General features: G+C 42.4%; 1 protein-coding gene across 2 annotated transcripts in view; it reads left to right on the top strand.

Annotated features, from left to right (window-relative positions):
• The first annotated feature begins 11897 nt into the window (after nt 1-11897).
• The window catches only part of LOC148000697 (disks large homolog 5-like), a 90948-nt gene continuing 83604 nt past the window's right edge, over nt 11898-19241 (top strand). The window contains exons 1-4 of one of the 2 annotated variants that reach the window (XM_087586950.1): nt 11898-12063; nt 12812-12971; nt 14349-14480; nt 14924-15620. In XM_087586950.1, coding sequence (XP_087443076.1) covers nt 11973-12063; nt 12812-12971; nt 14349-14480; nt 14924-15125 — 585 coding nt within the window. In that variant the 5' untranslated portion in view covers nt 11898-11972 and the 3' untranslated portion in view covers nt 15126-15620. Of the gene's footprint in view, nt 12064-12811; nt 12972-14348; nt 14481-14923; nt 15621-19241 lie in introns of those variants that run through there. The other variant, XM_087586951.1, reaches the window with a different exon arrangement.

The raw sequence follows: 19241 nt of genomic DNA, 5'->3' as shown, positions 1-19241 counted from the left end.
GTCCCTGGAAGCTCTGGTTGGTTTTTATGGGGTTGCAAGCCCCTTCAGCTCCTTCAGTCCTTTCCCTAATTCCTCCAATGGGTGTCCCGTTCTCAGTTCAGTGGTTCGCTTCTGGCATTTGACTCTGTATTTGACATGTTCTGGCTGTGTCTTTCAGGAGAGATCTATATCCGGTTCATGTCAGCCTGCATTTCTTAGCTTCATCCCTCTTATCTAGTTTTGGTGGATATCTATATCTATATCTATATCTATATCTATATCTATATCTATATCTACCTATATATCTATGTATATCTATATATCTATACCTATCTATCTATATCTATCTATCTATATCTATATCAATCTCTCTCTATATCTCTATATCTATATATATCTATATCTATATCTATATATATATATATATATATATGTGTGTGTGTGTGTGTGTGTGTGTAGACCACATGTGGGGTAGGTTCTGAATGGCTGTTCGTTCATTCTCTGCTCTAAAATTTGCCTCCCTATCCCCTCCTATGGATATTTTTGTTCCCCCTTTAAAGAAGGAGTGAAGCATCCCCTTTTGCTCATCCTTCCTGATTTTCATGTGGTCTGTGCCTTAGATCTTGTGTATTTCGAGTATAACCAAGAGGTAAGGATGCAAAAGAATCAAATATATAGCTTGACGCCAGAGGTTGGTGGTGAACACCAGAGGGAAAGATCATTCTTCCAGAAACAATTGGCAGGTTCTGGTAACTCAGCTTTACCAGACTACTTGTCTTGGGTCCACAGAACTCTCTGAGTTGCCAACACAAAGGTATGTTATACCCACATACACTGGACAGTGTAGAAGGAGATATCAAAGCCAGATTTCACATTTACACCTATGTAAATAAAAAACAGAGCTCATTTACCCAGAGAGGATTGCATACAGGTATCCAATGCTATGATAAATTATGAGAACCTGAATTAACTGACACATGGCCTCCTAGAGTAAGATAAAAGTACCTGCTTGTTTTTATTGATACCTTTTCTGGGTGAGTAGAAGCTCACTACATCGGACTGAAACTGATCATAGAGCAACTAGAAAGCTCTGCTAGGAACTTTCCCCCTAATTTTGCCACTTACTAGAAATGCTGCCATATAATAGCCCAGCTCTCACAGCCAAAGCCTCTGAATAACCGTCAAAGATGTATGCACAGTTTGGAGTCTCTGTTGTGCAGAATTCTGGGCAGGTGGAAATAATGAACAAGACATTAAAGGAAAGACTATGAAAACTCTCATTAGAGTCCATGAAGGGTGGAAAGGCTCTTTTCTTATTTTGGGCCTGCTGTACTCCATACAAGGAGGGATTGAGCCATATAATAATATGTTTAGAATACACCCCCCCCCATTGCTTCTAAGTCTTAGAGGTCAGCACTTGGCAGAATTCTTCAACTATTTTATTCTTGAAATCCTGTCCTTCCAGTTCTCCATAAAGTCTATGACTTTGACTATCAGAGAGACCCAGTGAACCTCCAAATCCATCAACAATATCCCCTAATTTGGACCTAGTGGTAGTGAAACTGCATGAGCCAACTGGGCATCGAAAAGGACAAAGCAATTTGCAAAGGACCTACGTGGCGATGTTTTACACTCTTACAGCTATGAGGTTAGGTGGAATTTTAACATGGATTCCTCACAACTAGGTCAAGAACGTAGAAGCCACAGATGACAATGCCAAATAGACTCCCTCCAGAACTTCTGGACCTATTAACGTTGAGCTTTCACCTGACCTCAAGCCCTTCCACTCCCTGCCCAACCTCCTGGATCTTACATTTGGCATGAATACAGGATCATGGTCCAAACTCTAACACCCTCAGGCCTGTCCCTGGGAACTCAGGAAGGTGGACACTAGAGAAGTGACGTCTAATGGAACTGCAGAGGACCAATCTCCGTCCACGTTGTCCTTTGCTCACTGATATCTGGTTATTTTTTGGAGAAAGGATTTGGAAGTTTATCATTTGAAGTAGGTGCACAACATTTAAAGTTGTATATTCACTGTGTAACTGGGTTCACTATGTTACCAAGATCATTGCAACAGAGGGATGCAAAACAGAGACTTTGTGAGTACACATCCATGAATATGTGTAAAGAAAGACACCTTGGAAGGAATGCACAATAAGAAAATGAAATCCAATATCCAATAAATTAAAGGTCTGGAGGGAAATACTGACTTTTGGGAAACAGGAAAACCTAGGAAATTGGAATGTATGTCACAGGAATGGATCTGGGAATAAAATTATTATCCAGAAGAATCTTCCACCCCATGTCCCTTGATCTTTCTCCCCATGCCAGGCCCCTGACGCAATCTGCCCTTTCAGAGCATGTAACTACTAATGGAGCAAAGAGAAATCTCTAGCTTTAGAGGGAGGAGATATGGAAAGGGTTCCATTGTGTCACTGGAGAGCCTCCTGGAGATGGCACCTCAGAATCTGGTCACCATAAGGAAAGCTGGTTAGCAGGAGGCCCTGGCAGTTCCCAGTGACGTCGTCAGTAGACCCTTCCCTAAACAATCTCTTGTATCCAGGAGAGCCCTAGCATCTTCTGTGATGCCACAAGTGTTGTGGTGGCACCAACTGCCTGTGGGATGTTCCTTCAGTGCCTCTATGGTTCACTAATTGACCTGTTGTCCAGGCTAAGCAGCCGTTTGTGAGAAAGAACAAAGAGCATGAAGAGATGAGAGTTGGGGAGAAGGAAGCTGCCCTCCTGTCTTGTTGTAAAAAAGGAAGAAATAAATGGTCCTTGGGAAAGCTCAGTGAGCTCTGGGCAATGGGTGAGGAGGTTCCTTGAGGAGAGAGCCTTGAGCTGAGGCTTCCAGGTATGGAAATCTGGAGCCGGGAGCTTATAAGAAGCAGCTGGACTTCCTGCTTGTTATGGTTCCTGGAACTCAGAGCCTTTACATCATTAATTTCTCTATTTCAGAAGCCAGTTGTTGGGAAGGGCACCACTGTTTTCCTGAGAGCTCATGGCTTTTACTCCTTTTATCTAGAAGACAAAGGTCCTTAGGAAGAAGGGCGAGACTAGTGTGGTATCCTCGGCTCAGAGCTGACTCTTCCCCCTTTGGATTGGTTCAGTTTGTGTCTGACACTAATATCTGGGAGAGAGAAGAACTTCTAGATGAGACCTCATCATCTCAGGCTTTCCACTAGAGTTATTCTGACTACCATTCCCTGATAGTGGTCCCCTTAGATTTCTGAGTCAACATGTGTGAGTGTCATGCAGTTTTCTAGTGCAGTGAAGAACTGTTAGTCAGTGAACCAGAACCGGGACTGGCTCCTTCCTGACTTCTCTAGGTGTCCTGAGCAGTAAGTGGGGGAACTAAACGATCATGTTCTACCAATACAAGGCATCTATATCTACAGTCCTGGGATCTAGAGAGATCTATCCATGATTCTGGGCATCTCCATAGCAACTGAGTGCTGATGGAGTTTTCATCCTGGCTTCTATACCTCAGACTAGGGTGTTCTGAAGCCAAGTTCCATCCTGTGCAGCTGTGAATATGCCTGAGGAGGCTGTCTCCTTGGTTTTCTGAAGTATTACTAAGGGAGCCAGAGTAAATCAGCACCCACTGCTCAACAGAGCTCTGGGGATGTTGACATCCTCAGCTTCAGCTACATATTCAGCTAGGTCAAAAGATCACCTATCAGGTCCGTTCTTAAATACCCTTCAGGGTGCTAGGGGTGGACTGTAATGAAGTAGTATGCAGGAGAGGTGCTTGCCCTCAGCTGCTACATATCAGTGAGTGTGGGAAACACCTGAACACTTCTATTACAGATCAGAGAGATGAGCTGCAATCTCATTCAATAGACTGTGTGCATTCCTGGGGTTTGGCTTTGACCATGCAGGTCTGTTGTCTCATACTTCATTGTTCATGTGGCCAAGTTGTGGGAAAGCACCACTCACAATTGTTTCCTATCCTCCGTCCTAGGGTCTTAGATTTTAGCACAACACTTCACATCTTACCTTCTAGATCCACTGTCCTAACTTTACTTCAACATGCGCGTCTCTATTATCCTTGCACCGTGTGTGTGTGTGTGTGTGTGTGTGTGTGTGTGTGTGTGTGTGTGTGTGTGTGTATACAGTTAGTTTGCATACAACTTTAGGGAAACCTTGCCACTGAAATCCTCTAGGAGTCTATGTAAGTAATCTGTAAACTGTGGATGGGGCAAAATCCAAATGCTCTCCCGAAACATGGCCTTCTAGAAAGAGTAGCATAAACTGCAATAAAAGGATACACTTGAAAGTAAAACTTGGAGGAAATGCCCTGGCTTATCTACATTATCACTGTGAACTGTGACATGGCTCTCTTGGCTTCTGTGCCCAGACATGAGGGCTCTGAAGCTATGCTGCCTCCTGTGGAACTGTGAATGAGCTTGTGTCACACGAAGCATGTGAATGGAGTGAGAAGACAGTAGGAGGACATTGTGACACTGCCCCCCAATGGAGACATGGAAGTGTTGACAATCACAGTGGGTGAGTCTCAAGCTGCACTTTGAGACCCAGCCAGGCTACGTTTCACCTGTCAGCTCACTTCCTGCACATCCACCACAGGCCAAGGGCAGGCTCAGATGAAGCTCTGTTGAAGACAGGTGCTGTCCCTTGTGAGCTGCATCCCAGGGTATGCGGAAGACCATTCAGCCTCCTGTGATGTGGGAGAGCAGAGTAGTAAGAGGCAGACAAAGGGGACAGTTCTGTGTTTGTTTTTCTGGGCTACCATAACTACATCTTCCAGGCTAAGGATTTGCTCATGGAAGTCTGCTGTGTCACATGTGTAAAGGCCAAGCTGTCTGAAGTCTCAGTAACACAACTGGCTCCAGGCTGCTTTCTCAGTCACTGGGATTTACACGCAGTCCTTCATACCTTGTCTTCTAGATCCACAAATTCTTGTCTGGCTTCATATGGACAAGGCACTTTATATGTCTTCTTACTAATAGTATGCTTTATAAGTGTGCTTATCCAGGGTGTTTTGTTATATATTTTAAGACTATTTTGAGTAGAATATTTCCCTGATTTCTTTCCCATAGTTGGTTTTTGGTATACAGGAAAGGTAATGAGTTTTGTGTGTTATTTTGCATTCTACTACTTTAATGAATGTATTTTCAGCTTTAAGAAACTTAATTTTTTAGAGACAAGTTGTCTCTATTTAGGATCACCTCTAACTAATTCATATTTGTCTTTGCATTTTAAGTATTTCAATCCACATTATTTCATTTTATATTTTCAGATGATTATGAGGGGAATTTTTCCCAGATTTTCTCATGGTATGATTTGGATTGGCATAAAGGAAGGCTAAGAAATTTTGTGTGTTCCCATTGTATTGTGCTTTTATGAATGTATTTATCAGTCTTAAGAGATGGTGATATTGGGGTTGGGGATTTAGCTCCGCGGTAGAGCGCTTGCCTAGCGAGCCCAAGGCCCTGGGTTCGGTCCCCAGCTCCGAAAAAAAAGAAAAGGAAAAAAAAAAGAGAGATGGTGATACATTTTTAGTTTTAAAAATAGTATCACGTCATCTGCAAATGAAAAGATTTTGACTTCTTCATTTTTCATTTGGGTTACCCAAGTTCACCACCCACCACTGATGCTTATTGTTATTTATCCCACTTTTCCTCTGGGTTTCTCTCTTGTCTCTTTTCATTGTTGCTACTCCCCCACCCTCCTTGTCCATCCTTCCCTGCCTCTACCTAGGTCCCTCCATCCTTCTGCCTCCCATGATTATGTTCTTCCCCTTCTAAGTGGGTTCAAGCATCCACAATTTGGCCTTCTGACATGTTACCCTTCGTGTGATCAATGAATTGTATAGTGGGTCTTCTGTACTTTTGGGCTAACATCCATTTGTCACTAAATACATCCCATGTTATGTCTTTTTCGATCTCTGTTACTTCACTATTTTCCAGTTCCATCCTTTTGCCTATAAAGTTCCTGGTGTATTCATCTTTGATACCCGAGTACTGTTCCTCTGTTTGAATAGAGCGCACTTTCTATATTCATTCCTCAGTTGAGTTGAGGTCTATCGTGGTTGTTTCCAGCATTTGACTAATATGAGTAAGGCTGCTATGAACATATTCATCCACACATCCTTGTCATTTGTGGATCATGTTTGAGTATATGCGCTGAAGTGGGTGGTAAAGCTGGGTCTTCAGGTAAAGCTATTTGCAATGTTTCCTGATCCTCCACATTGATATCCAGAGTTGATATTGATATACAGCCAGTAATCGCACCAGCTATGGAGGAGTGTTCCAGTTTCTCTACATCCTAGCCCACTCTGCTGCTGCCTCAGTTTTCTATCTTAGCCATTCTGATTGGTGTAATGAAGAATCTCAGGTTCGTTTGATTTACCTTTTTCTGATAACTAAGGATGTTGAACATTTCTTGATGAGTTTCTCAGGCATTGAGATACCTCAGTTGAGAATTCTTGGTTTAGCTCTCTATCCCAGTTTAAAAGTCGGGTTATTTGTTTGTCTGGGAGTTTACCTTTTTGAGTATTTTGTTTATTTTGAATTTTGGCACTCTCTCAGATGTAGGGTTGGTAAAACTCTTCTCCGAATCTGTAGCTTGCTGTTTTACCTATTGGCAGTGTCCTTTGCTTTAAAGAAAGTTTTCAGATTGTTGAGATTTCATACATTTACTGTTGATCTTAGAGCCTGACTCTTTGGTATTCTGTTCTGACAACTTTCTCCTGTGCAAATGTGTTCTAGGAACTTTGCGACACTTTCCCTTCTATTAGCTTCTGCATGTTTGGTTTTATGTGGATTTCCTTGATTCACTTGGACTTGAACTTTGTAGAAAGAGATAGAAATGGATCCATTGGCACTCAACTACATGCAGACCACCAGTTAGGGTAGCATCATTTCTTAAAATGCCTTCTGTTATGTTCAAAATCCTCAGTCATCAGGGAAATGCAAATCAAAACAACCCTGAGATTCCGCTTCACACCAGTCAGAAAGGCTAAGATCAAAAACTCAGGTGTCAGCAGATGCTGGCGAGAATGCGGAGAAAGAGGAACACTCCTCCACTGTTGGTAGGATTGCAAACCGGGCAACCTCTCTGGAAATCAGTCTGGAGTTTCCTCAAAAATTGAACATTGCACGGCCTGAGGACCCAGCTATACCTCTCCTGGGCATATACCCAAAAGATGCTCCAACATACAGCAAAAACACATGCTCCACTATGTTCATAGCAGCCGTATTCATAACAGCCAGAAGCTGGGTAAACCCAGATGCCCTTCAACAGAGGAATGGATACAGAAAATGGGGTACATCTACACAGTGAATACTACTCAGCTCTTAGGAACAATGACTTCATGAAAATCTTACGGCAATGGAAGGAACTAGAAAATATGATCCTGAATGAGGAAACCTAATGACAAGAAAACCCACATTGTATGCACTCACTGATAAGTGGACATTAGCCACAAATCTCAGATTACCCAAGATGCAATCCACAGACCACATGAAGCTCAAGAAGGATGACCAAAGTGTGGAAGCTTCAGTCCCTCTCAGAAGGGGGAACAAAAATACTCACAGGAGGAAGTGTGGAGATGAAGTCTGGAGCAGAGACTGGAGGAAAGGCTACCCAGGGACTGCCCTAACTGGGGATCCAGTCTATATACATCCACCAACCTCAGACAATATTGGTGATGCCAAGAAGTGTGAGCTGACAGGAGCCTGATATAGCTGTCTTCTGAAAGGCACTGCCAGAGCATGACAAATACAGAGGCGGATGTTTGGAGTCAACCATTGAACTGAGAACAATGGAGGACGCAGAGGAAGGATTGAAGGAGCTGAAGGGGTTTGCAACCCCATAACAACAATAATACCAACCAACTACAGCTCCAAGAGACTAAACCACCATTCAAATGGTACACATGGACAGACCCAGGGCTCCAGCAGCATGTGTAGAATAGGATTGGCTTGTTGGGCATCAATGAGAGAAGACGCCCTTGGTCCTGCGAAGGCTCTATGCCCCAGTGTAGGAGAATGTCAGGGCAGGGTGGCAGGAAGGGTTGGGTGGGGGGGAGAACACCCTCAGAGAAACAGGGTGAGCGGGATGGGGTAGGGGGATATGGGTGTGAAACAGAGAAAGGCTATAACATTTGAATGTAACTAAAAACAAATAAAGAATAAAAAAATTTAAAAAGGCATAACAAATGCAAAAGATTGGGTTGCCATTCCATAGTTGTGATGTGTTTCTTCTGTGAGAGCATACTGGTTGTCACTTCTCTATGACTGTCTTCTTATTTGAAAGTAAATAATGGGATCATCTGTGGAGTGGTTAGTAAGAATAAAAGCATCGCCTAACATGAATAGGTCCCTCCAGAGCGTGAGCTTAATATTCTAGGTATAGAGCAATTAGCTGGGGGGATTAAAACAATAACCAAACAAAAAAAGAACATCAACGATTAAAATAAATTTTGTATGCTGGGATTAAGGCGTGTGCCAACTTTCATCAGCTTTGTAGATGCTTCTAATAAACACACACACACGTCCTATCACAGCTCTAGCAGTCGCCAGCAGAGGGAGCTGTGAGGTAGTGTGTGCTTCTTCTTTTCCAAGATATCCAAGGCCTCAGGCCTGCATCCAGTGTGCTGGAAGGAAGAGCAGTCTGGTTGAAACTCCTGCTGCCATGGCAGATTCTGCAGGAACATTTTCCTTTGCCCACAAGGAGCCTGTGTGGAGGAGACCTCTTGGCGGGTCCTCAAGGACTCTGCATGTCCTATTCTACAGGGAGAAGCCCAGATAGGTCTTTGAGAAAGGTCAGTGAGTTATTGGGGGAAGTCTCTGATTGTGTGGCAGAGGGCCGGGAATGGCTGAAAGAATGGTTGCTTCCCTGAGGGCAAAGGATAGACCTTCTAGGGCTCTCACCTCCTACTTTATATTTTCACCTGGTGGCTTATTATTCATATTTTCTTAATGGGATACAACTATGGTCTTGGTGAGCATCTTGTTTCTCTGATTCTTAATCAGTGCTTTGTTGTCACAACTTTTTGAGCTTACTCCAGCCCCTGGGACTTATTCATACCTCCAAATTTCTCTGACTTTTGGGATTCCTAATATTAGTGGCAAACTGAGTGACAAAAGCAATGAATTAGCCTGGTGCCCAGTGCATATGGATCTGAGGGTGTATAGATATCATAAGCCTCTAGGATACACTCTAGGAAAGCAGCAGTGTGCTCTTAGGTCCCCTGTGTGACCTCACTTAACTTTGCCAATTTGTGGGCTTCTATTCTGCTGCTCTCAGAAATGGAAACTCCTGGAATAGATGTATAGTGTCCCATTACCTTTGTCATTGTTAGAATATTAGTGGGGGTAAGTTTGTTGAAATATACTCTCAAGAACATTATCCAAATCAGTGCTTCTTGTGTGCTGTCTATATGAAGTACCAAGTTCACAGACAGATCTGCATGAACTTCCCAAAGCCAGCAAATTGGAGCATGAAGAAAGCCCAAGGCGTCCATTACCAGCATCCTCAGCACCTGCCCCAGGATGGGTAAATTGGATTTGGTGGAAGAAGGGATCTACTGTGATAGCTGGCCCTCATACACCCAGAGAAGAATATACTAGGAGACTTGGGGAAGGATTGTGGGAGAGAGAAACCGGGTGTCAGGGGGCAGTGAGCAGCATGCAATGTGAATAAGTAAAATATGTATAAATAAAAAAATAAAATAAAGTTCTTTAACAAAACGGGACACAGTGTATTGTTGTACTAACTCTACTATGTTTACACTAGCAAACACTTTAACAACTAGAGTGACTAGACACGATAAAGTAGGATGCCTCTGTCACTTACAAATACTATTTACACAGCAAAGATAAATGCACGACTTGCAGCCCAAAGATCGATTGTTTCCAGCACATCTATGTGACTCTCCTTCCCTTTATCAGGACTCTGGAGGCCTCTGTTCATCCAGGTCTCACGGATCATCCAAAAGGCAGTCCCTTACCAGCTCTGGTCAAGTGCCCTTGTGCTCTTGGCAGACCTCTGCTCAGGCTGCAGAGGCACTGAAGGGCAGCCTTTTCCATGCGGGGGAAGCCATTATTTCAGCATTTCCAGACTCTCTGCTACTCAACTGGAGACTTCTGCAGAGGCCTGTCAATCTCAAAACCAGAAGCTTGTCAATCCAAAACCTTAGGATGCCATCCTGCACTCATGATGTGTTGATTACCTGAGACCATACACGTTAACTCTCTTCTTCATGCCTGTTTTCCTTCTTTGAAAGTAAATAATGTGATCATGTGTGGTGTGGGTGGTATGAGCAAAATCTTTACCATGAAGAATAGGGCCATGAAGAGTGTGGACTTAACATTCTAGGTACAGAGCAAATAGAGGGAATTACCAAAGAAAACAACAGGAATTCTAACAACAATTGCAAAAAAAAGAAGAGAAAAAAGAAAAAAAAAACTTTATGGGTGCTGGGATTAAAGCCATGTATCAACTCTGACCAGCATTGTAGGTATTTCCAATAAAATATTAAAAAACAAACAACCCTATTATTCTTTTAGCAATTGCAGCAGAGAAGACTGTGAGAGATCATGTGCTGCTACCACCATGCTATGATTCTGTAGCAACAACTTCCTTGGTGATAGGAGCCTGTATGCAGCAGGCCCCTTGGTGGGCCTGTCATCTCAAAAAAAGATGCTTCAGTCATCTAAAAGATTGGACTCCAGTATACTTCAGGCCAGGAAAGAAGCCAGCCACCATGAGTGAAAGAACAAAGGAAAAATTACATTGGAAAAATATGTGCCTTATTTGGAAGAAATGACCCTAAACTTCTGAAGCATCCATCATCTCCACTCCTCTGTTTTGAGCTTTGTATAGCGATGTTGTCCAACTCCAGGTGGGAGTCAGAGGCAGAGCCCTTCCCAGAAAAGACATACGTGTTTTAGACTCTTACGTCTGTGAGGTTAGGAGGCATCATAGCACAGATTGAGCACACCTAGGAGAAGAACACAGAAGCCACAGATGACAATGCCAAATGGACTTTCCCCTGAACTTATGGACCCACTAAAATTGAGGTTTAACCTGACCTCAGGCCATTCGACTCCCTGCCCATCCTACTGATTCTTATGTTTGTTAGGAATAAAGTATCAAGGGGCAACCCCCAATATCCTCATGCCTGGACTTGGAAATGAAGGAAGACAGATATTGGAGAAGTGATGGCTGTCGGGCCACAATGTAGGAACACGCAGTCCAGGTTGACCTTTACTCACTGATGACCAATTTAATTGGCTATATTTGAGAAGGAATGATGTCCTACTTAATATGTAAAAGAAGGGACAGAAATTTATGATTTTATATTTGCCCTGTAGTTGATCCTCTATATTCCCAAGAAAAGGGAGTTTTTATTGCAAGAAGTAGGATTATTAAAATTGACTTTGTGAAATATATGGATGTGTATGTGGAAATAGTCCTGGCTATCAAGGAATGCACAATAAGCAAATATTATTCAGGTTTTATAAAATTAAAAGTATAGGAGAAATATATTGGCCTCTAGGAAACAGGGACACTTTGGGAATTGGACTGTATGTATGTGCATCGTCTCAGGTGCAGATTTATTATTGAGAGAAATCTCCCTCATTTATGGTCCCTAGGGATTTGGGTGCTAACAAAAGTCTCTTATCCAATTCAGGGTTGTAACCAACTCTCCCCATCAAAAGCATTGATGACATCCGATGAAGCAGACAGAAATATCTAACTTTGGAGGAGAAGTTGTCAAAGGATATTCCCTGGGTCACAGGAGAGGCTGCAGAAAAGGGCCCCATAGAAATTGGTTGCTTTTGGGAGAGCTGGGTAGCAGGTAGGCCATTGAACTTCCCAGTGACGTCATCAGTAATCTCTTCCTTGGACAATCTCTTGTATCTAAGAGAGCACTAGAATCTTCTGTGATGTCACCAGTGTTGTGGTGACACCAACTGCCTGTGGGATTCCCTCAGTGCCTTTTGGGTTCACAAACAGGCATGTTTCACCAGCTGCTCAAGCTAGTTCAGAAGGAGAGGGGAGACCAAGGAGAGACCAGACTGAGGCAGAAGAAAACTGGCCTTCTGTCTTGTAAGTACGGAAGAATGAAATCATTCTGGGGAAGGCACAGTGAGTACTGGGTAGAGTCGGGGAACTTCCTCCAGGAGGGAGGTTTGAGCTGTGCCTTTCAGGAGTTGGCCTTACAAGCAGGAGCCTTGGAATTTGTCAATTGCAGACCAAGAGTCAAGAGTCCTGATGATTCATTTGACAGAGAGCCAGGAATTGGCTGGTCTGCAGCTTCTTTTCTATGAGCTTTTTAATTTCTACTGCCAAGGAATGCCAGGAGGAAGCCCTATGAGGATAACAATGTGCCCATTCATGGTTGGGTGCTGAAGCACTTCATCCTCTAGATTACTGTAGGTTACTAAGTCTGTGGTGACAACAACAAGGAAGGATGCACCCCCTAGTAATGAATTGAGGTCGCAGTCTCTTTAAGCTTGAACACACGATTAGGGTTTGATGGTGCTGTGAACTCCAGGATTGACCTGCTCCACGTCTGTTATCTGCTGACAATGTCCCAAATCTTTATGTCTGAGGTAGATTCTATCTTTCACGATGAGGGATCATGTAATAGTGAGTGAGGCTTATGTATGGCAATGGAGGTTGGGAAGAGGGAAATAGTTTGAGTCCACATTAAAGATAGCTTTTCTTCCCTTTCAGGGATTCAACAAGTCTCCAGCCTTTCCTCTTCCTCAACCTCCTTTTTGAGACTCAGAATGGTCTTTTCTACCCATTGGCTATCAAATATGTACATTCACTTGTGTTTATCTATCTACAGGGTTTATTCGGAAGGCATCATCAGAAAATTTCATCAGTAACCATGAAAAGCATATAAAGAAATTGGACGAACTAAAACTTGAAATCCAGAAGTGTAAAATCGAGCGGGATGAACTTTCTCGAATCCTGGACCTTTATGTCAATGATGGTTTGAACTACAGGTAGTCATTATGCCCTGTAACCTACTGACTGTCTTGTGCTCTCTCTGCTAAGCCAAGAGACATCAAGAAAGTGTGTCACCTCTCATTCTGGATTTTAAGGAGCCTTGGCGGGTGCTGGCCTGTGAGATAAGCTAGGTGCTGTGTATTTAGGGTCAACCTCTCTTGTACTTGACCCTGATCTCCTTGGAGTTGAATTGGATTTTTTCAACAGCTGGAAGGACCTGGTCACACTTGCTGCATCTAAGTGTGTGAATGAAATGCCTGAATGTCCTCACTCTTACTCTGATTTTGGTCGTTATACACTGATTCTATGGCACCTCCACGATAAAGTTGGCATTCTAATTATGTTTGTATATGGGTTGGGATGTATGGATGGATGTGAAAGTATTTGTGTGTGTTTTGCTCAGGATCAGGAAGTCTGGGACCTTTGATTGGGTCTGAGGATTTGTTTGATGAACAGTTTGCAGGTCATGATAGTGATGAGTCCGTGAGGCCGTCATTGATCAACAGAGCACTTTGCTCCTTCTGTTTACCTTGCTGGCACATAGGACTCTCCTGAGGGGAGGAGGTGTTATGAATCCTCTTCCCTGTAAAAAGTAATTATGGCCTCTGGGAGTCATGTAACAAGGATTGAGAATCCCTGCTTTCAAAACAAGAGAAATGTCATCACATCTTTCTGTTGGACCCAAGGCTATGGCACAGACTGGAGGAAACATCTTATACTTCTTACACAACTGTTCAATTCCTTCATGCTGACCTGGCCAGATCTTGAAGGTCAGCTCCCTCCATTTGGTCCCCTGGCTCTGCCGTCCAATGCCCAGGATAATTAGTTTAACCAGCACCAATAGGAAGGAGCAAGTTTGTGTTATATAAATGGGCTTAGGTAGTCCAGAGAGCACTCCGATTTCACTTATTTATTTATTTATTTATTTATTTATTTATTTATTTATTTATTTATTTTCCTGCTTTGAACTTTCTTTTCTTTTTTTAACTATCCAAGGATGTTTTATTGTGACCTAGAAAAGGTCACTGTGGGAATAAATTCTTGGCACTTGTTATTCCCAAACATGCAGCTCTTAGGCTTTCCCCCTCCTATACAGAGGGTCTTTATAGGACCTTATCTCACCAGCCTTTTAAGGAGCCCTTATTTCAAAACAAATGCATGCTGATTTGCAGAGAAATATTTTCTATAGGAGAGTGATGGTTTGAGTCTCACTGTTGTGTTTTTGCTGTGGTCTTTGAGTTTTCCACTTTCTTCCCTAGCCCCCATTCCTTGAATTTGAATTTTTTATTGGGTATTTTTTATTTACACTTCATCTAATTGTGAAATCATGGGTTCAGACAGTTATTTGTTCCTTGGGTCATGTTCTAACACAGGCTGAGTGTTGAATTGCCAATGCTTAAATCCCAACATGAGATGAGAATGATGGATATGCATAAGATGACCAACTGGATAAGTGATGCCATGGAGAAGTACAAGGAGCTCACGCAAGAGAACAATTCCTACCGGTGAGTCACTGACAGAAAGGAGACCACAGCACTAGGTGGGGAATACTTCTGTCCAGCTATGACTTTGAAAAAAGATCTGTGGTCCATGAGAAACACATGGGAAGATTCTATAGCTGCTGGGTCTTCTATCATCCCTCAGAGGGGATTGGCCCTCTACCTGCCAATGGTTTTAGAATACCATGAACACATAAGCACCCATATGCACCATTTCCTCTTCTTTGATGTGCACATACCCTCTTAGTGTCAGGATTTTCTGAAGTACTTTGATTCCCATGGAGTGCGGACTCGGGATTTGACCTGCCTCTAATTGGTGCTAACATGCAAACTGTGGCTCTAGTCTGGAGATGCCTGGGGATGGGGCCCTTGAAGGGATGATTGTACTTGCAGGAGTGGCAGGCAAATAGAAACTGCCTGGGATTTACCATTATTTGTTTTTGATTCAGCATCAGAAACTTCCACCTCCTGAATGAACGCAATGAATTGAAGAAGAATGTAAGGATTCTGATGAATGAGAACAGAAAACTGCTGGTGGAGCAGACTGAACTGCAAGCATCCTTTGAGGAGGGAAAGAGGTTCTGTGAGGAGGCCAGCAAGACCATCTACACCGCAGATATTGGATCCTTGTGTCCTGTTACTTTTGAGTAAATCGAATGTATCCTTGTGAATCAAACAGTGATCTCGAACTCGTCACTCTTAAGAACCTTCTTTATTGAAGTGTGATGTAACCATCTGAAATCCCACAGCTCTCAGGCAGAGATGGATCTCTGCATTCTCACAGGGATTGGGCATCATAATTACTTCCCAGTCAGACTGAGATACAAAGACAATTGTACTTTCAGTGTAGATTGTGTGTCCAACTCTGAATACCAACTTCATGATGAAAAAATTTATCAATGCTGTATCCTTATCAAATATTTAGCGACCGCTAAAATATACTCTTTTGTAGATGAGAGTGTTGAACATATTAATGGAATATCCATCAGGCTTTCTGTAGTATCTCCCAGGAAATAAAACAATATTATAGGGAGTATAGAAGCAGTCATGAAACAGAATTGCTTGCTTTTGGTTTCCTTCAAACATGATATCAATTGTAACTGCACAGAAGAGACAATAAAGACCTTTCAGGGGATAGGGTTTTTATGGTTGGTTGTTTTCTTGTTCTTGATTAGGATGATGACTTTTGTTCTTGACAATGTACTATGTTCCACTTGGGATTTCAACTCAAGCAGACCACATAGTTTACAATTCAGTTTCTAGATTTCTTTAAAAGCTGGACAAAATATCCAGGCAAAGGTGCCCTATGAGTTTTCTCCTTTGTTTTTCCCTCCTTTGGGTGCTTTTGTTTTTGTTTATTTTTGTTGTTGATTTATTTTATATTTATGAGTGTTTTGCCTTCTGTAGGTCTGTGCATGCTATTCCCCAAAGGCCAAAAGAGGTCACTGTGTTTCACCTGGAACTTAAGTGACAGAGGATTGTTAGGTGCCCTGCATGTCTTTTGAGAAACAAATTCTCAAATGATGAGCCATCTCTCCAGCCCCTACCGTGGACGTTTGTCCTTCATCGTGTTCCTTACTAGTTGCAATGGATCATACCTGAACAAAGTGTTTCTTCAGATATGTAGGGACACATTTATGGGGTCTGCATGCTAATTATCTAGACTTCCAGGCATCTATGTGAAGTTTTTAGTTAGGGTTTCACTGCTCTGAACAGATACCATGACTAAGACAAATGTTATAAAGGGCAGCATTTAATTGGAGCTACTTATAGGTTCAGATCTTCAGTTCTTTATCATCAAGGTGGGAGCCTGGCAGCATCTAAGCAGATATGGTGCTGTAGGAGCTGAGAGTTCTACATCTTCATGTGATGTTTGCTAGCAGAATACTCAGTTTGAGGCAGCTAGGATGAGGGTCTTAAAGGCCAGACCCACAGTGAAACACCTGACCCAACAAGGAAATACCTACTCCAAAGGAGCCATACCGTATAATAGTACCACTCCCTGGGCCAAGCATATACAAACCTTCACATTCCACTCTGAGGCTTCCAGAGGCTTCTTCAAACCTATGAGACTATGGGGGCCACATCTAGACATAGCACAATGCAAAATCCATTAGGTCAACTTCCAGAATTCCCATAGTTCATAGCAGTCTTAAAAATGTTCAGTGTAAAGTTGAACGTTTCATCTGAGATTGATACACTAAAGTCAGGGCTCTGTGGGCAAAGCTGCTGACTTCTGCTGCTCGGAGGTGCTGGAATTGCTCACCTCATTCTATTCCATTATCACTAGCTTCCTGTTTTCCACTCCTTCCCTGCCTCAGCTTGCCTGTCCTGGATCTTCCTGTGTAGATTGACCTTGAACTCAGATCTTCATGCCTGTCTCAACGTCCTGGCAGTCCCCTACATTGGGTAAATGATCCTTCAGAGGACGGTGAAATTAGGGTTTTACTGCTGTGAACATATAGCATGACCATTGAAAGTCTTATAAAGGACAGCATTTAATTGCAGTGGCTTACAGGTTAAGATGTTTAGTCCAATATCTTTAAGGTGGGGGCGTGTCACCCTCTAAGCAGGTGTGGTGCAGTGGGTGTTGTGAGTTCTACATCTTCATCAGAAGGCTGCTAGCAGAATACTAACATTCAGGCCTTTCTCTGACCCCAGATATCTTAATCAAGCAACTGGCTTTTGAAAATGCTAATACAGTAGTGAAACACTGTCTCAAAAACCAACCAACCAACCAAACAGGCAAAGACCAATTAAAAATAGCAACAACAACAAACGAAAGAAAGAAAACACCAATGCATACTCTTATGTGGCCTTGCCACCAAGTTATTTCTGAATTGTAAATAAAAATGCCTATAGTCAAAAGCTGTGCAGAATTAAGACAGGTGTTCCCTGGTGGTTCCAGCTTGGGGGTGGGAGGAGACCATGACAGACAGGGGTAGAAAGAAGAACGTAAATAGAGGAGAAGCCACCATGAGGTAAGAGTCTGTAAATAATTAACCTTGTGAGTGGGCTAATTGGAGTGAAAAGCAGCCCAGACAAAACCATGGCAAATTACACAATGGAACTTTTGGAGAAATATGCATAATAGTACAGAGGATAGCTATCTGCTCAGTTCTTGTGCTGATTAAGGATTATCATAAACATAAAGCTTGTGTGCACCTTTTATCCAGAAAGTAAATGGACAAAGTATGGGCAGAAATCTATGGTTGAGATCAAATACTTTCTACCACACAAAACCAGATCCAGCCCCTAGAATTACAATCTTCCCAAGCCCAGATACCTACAGACCAGCATAGAAACACAACCAGTAACAGCCATGACATTCAAATCTTTATTAGAACCCATCAACACTATCACAGAAGGCCCTGAATATGTCAACATGACTGAAGAACAAGAATAAAAAAAAAGATTGTAAAACAGCATTTGCACATATCATAGAGGTCTTTAAAGAGAAAAATAAAGAAATCTGTGAAAACACTAACTGTGGAAGGAAATGAATGAAGGAAACATAAACAGAGAGATGTGGATGAGTAAAATGTAGGAACTCAAATAGTCACTCAGAGGCAGACCTTAATAACAGACTACAACAGATGGAATAGAGAACCTCAGGCATTGAAGAGATGATAGAAGGAATGGATACGTAGATAGAGGGAAAATGTTAAATTCAAAGGGAAGAAAAGAGTGGAGGGGGAAAGGAATAAAGGAAAAGTAAAGGAAGAAAGGAAGGAAGGAAGTAAGTAAGTAAGAGAATCCTGGGAGAAAACATGCAAGAAGTAGGATTTTTCTGCTAAATAACAAATATAATAATAAAATGATAAAGACAATAAAGTATATAGGAAGGATGAAAATAAACTTGGGTCAAAGGCAAATAAGACAAAAAAAAACAAAAATAAAAACCAAAAACAAGAAAAAAAAACCATTCTCAACCGAAATCATAGAAGAAAATGTCCTTAACTTAAGCAAGAGACTTATCAAAGTAAAAGGAGCACACAGTATGAAACAGACTGGAGTCGAGAAGAAATTCCCCTGTGCGTATATTACCTAAGACAGGAAACATGGAGAACAAATAAAGTGTAATAAAAGCTGTAAGGGAAAAAGGACTGTTCACATACACAGTCAGTCCTCCCATGAGAATCACACATTACTTCTCGCTAGAGACTCTAAAAGCCAGAAGAGCCTGGATAGATGCACTGAAGACTAAGAGAGCAGACTGATAAAGTTGGATTTTAGTTGACCCAAGTGCCTCTCTTCTTTTATCACATACAATATTATTAGATACTTCCTAAAATTGCCTTCCGAGCTTCTTTGAGGAAGCCTGAGGAGCTTAAGACCTCTGATAAAGTATTTTCTACAAAAGGACCTGCTTGCTTTTTTCTTATTTCTACTACAGCAGGATGGAGGCAAAGTTTTTTGCAAACTACTTTTAATAAGTAGCCCACATCATAGGTAATGGAAGAGATAAGTTATTAGGATATGGGGAAGAGGACCTGTTCAGCAATAGTTCTTCAGGAACGAGCTTGTTTTCCTTTGGCAGCAGTTCAGTACAGGGCAAGCAGCAAACATGACTCAGGAGGGGATTTCACAGGGGAGGAAAGCAGGAGTGTGGTGGAAACATTGTGGCAGCGGCTGTGCAGACTCAGGAGCTCCTGCTCAAGCTGCAACAAAGCACCCTGTGCTCTGAAGCACAGCAGCTTAGCCAGTTAGCTGGAGACCTGGCTCTCCCACTGCCCGCCTTACCTGGAATCCGCACAGGATCCAAGA

Source organism: Rattus norvegicus, chromosome 15 (genome assembly GCF_021556685.1).
Source record: "Rattus norvegicus strain SHRSP/BbbUtx chromosome 15, alternate assembly SHRSP_T2T, whole genome shotgun sequence".
Taxonomy (NCBI): domain Eukaryota; kingdom Metazoa; phylum Chordata; class Mammalia; order Rodentia; family Muridae; genus Rattus; species Rattus norvegicus.
Note: the sequence above shows the minus strand (reverse complement) of the source record. Positions and strands in the feature narration are given on the sequence as shown.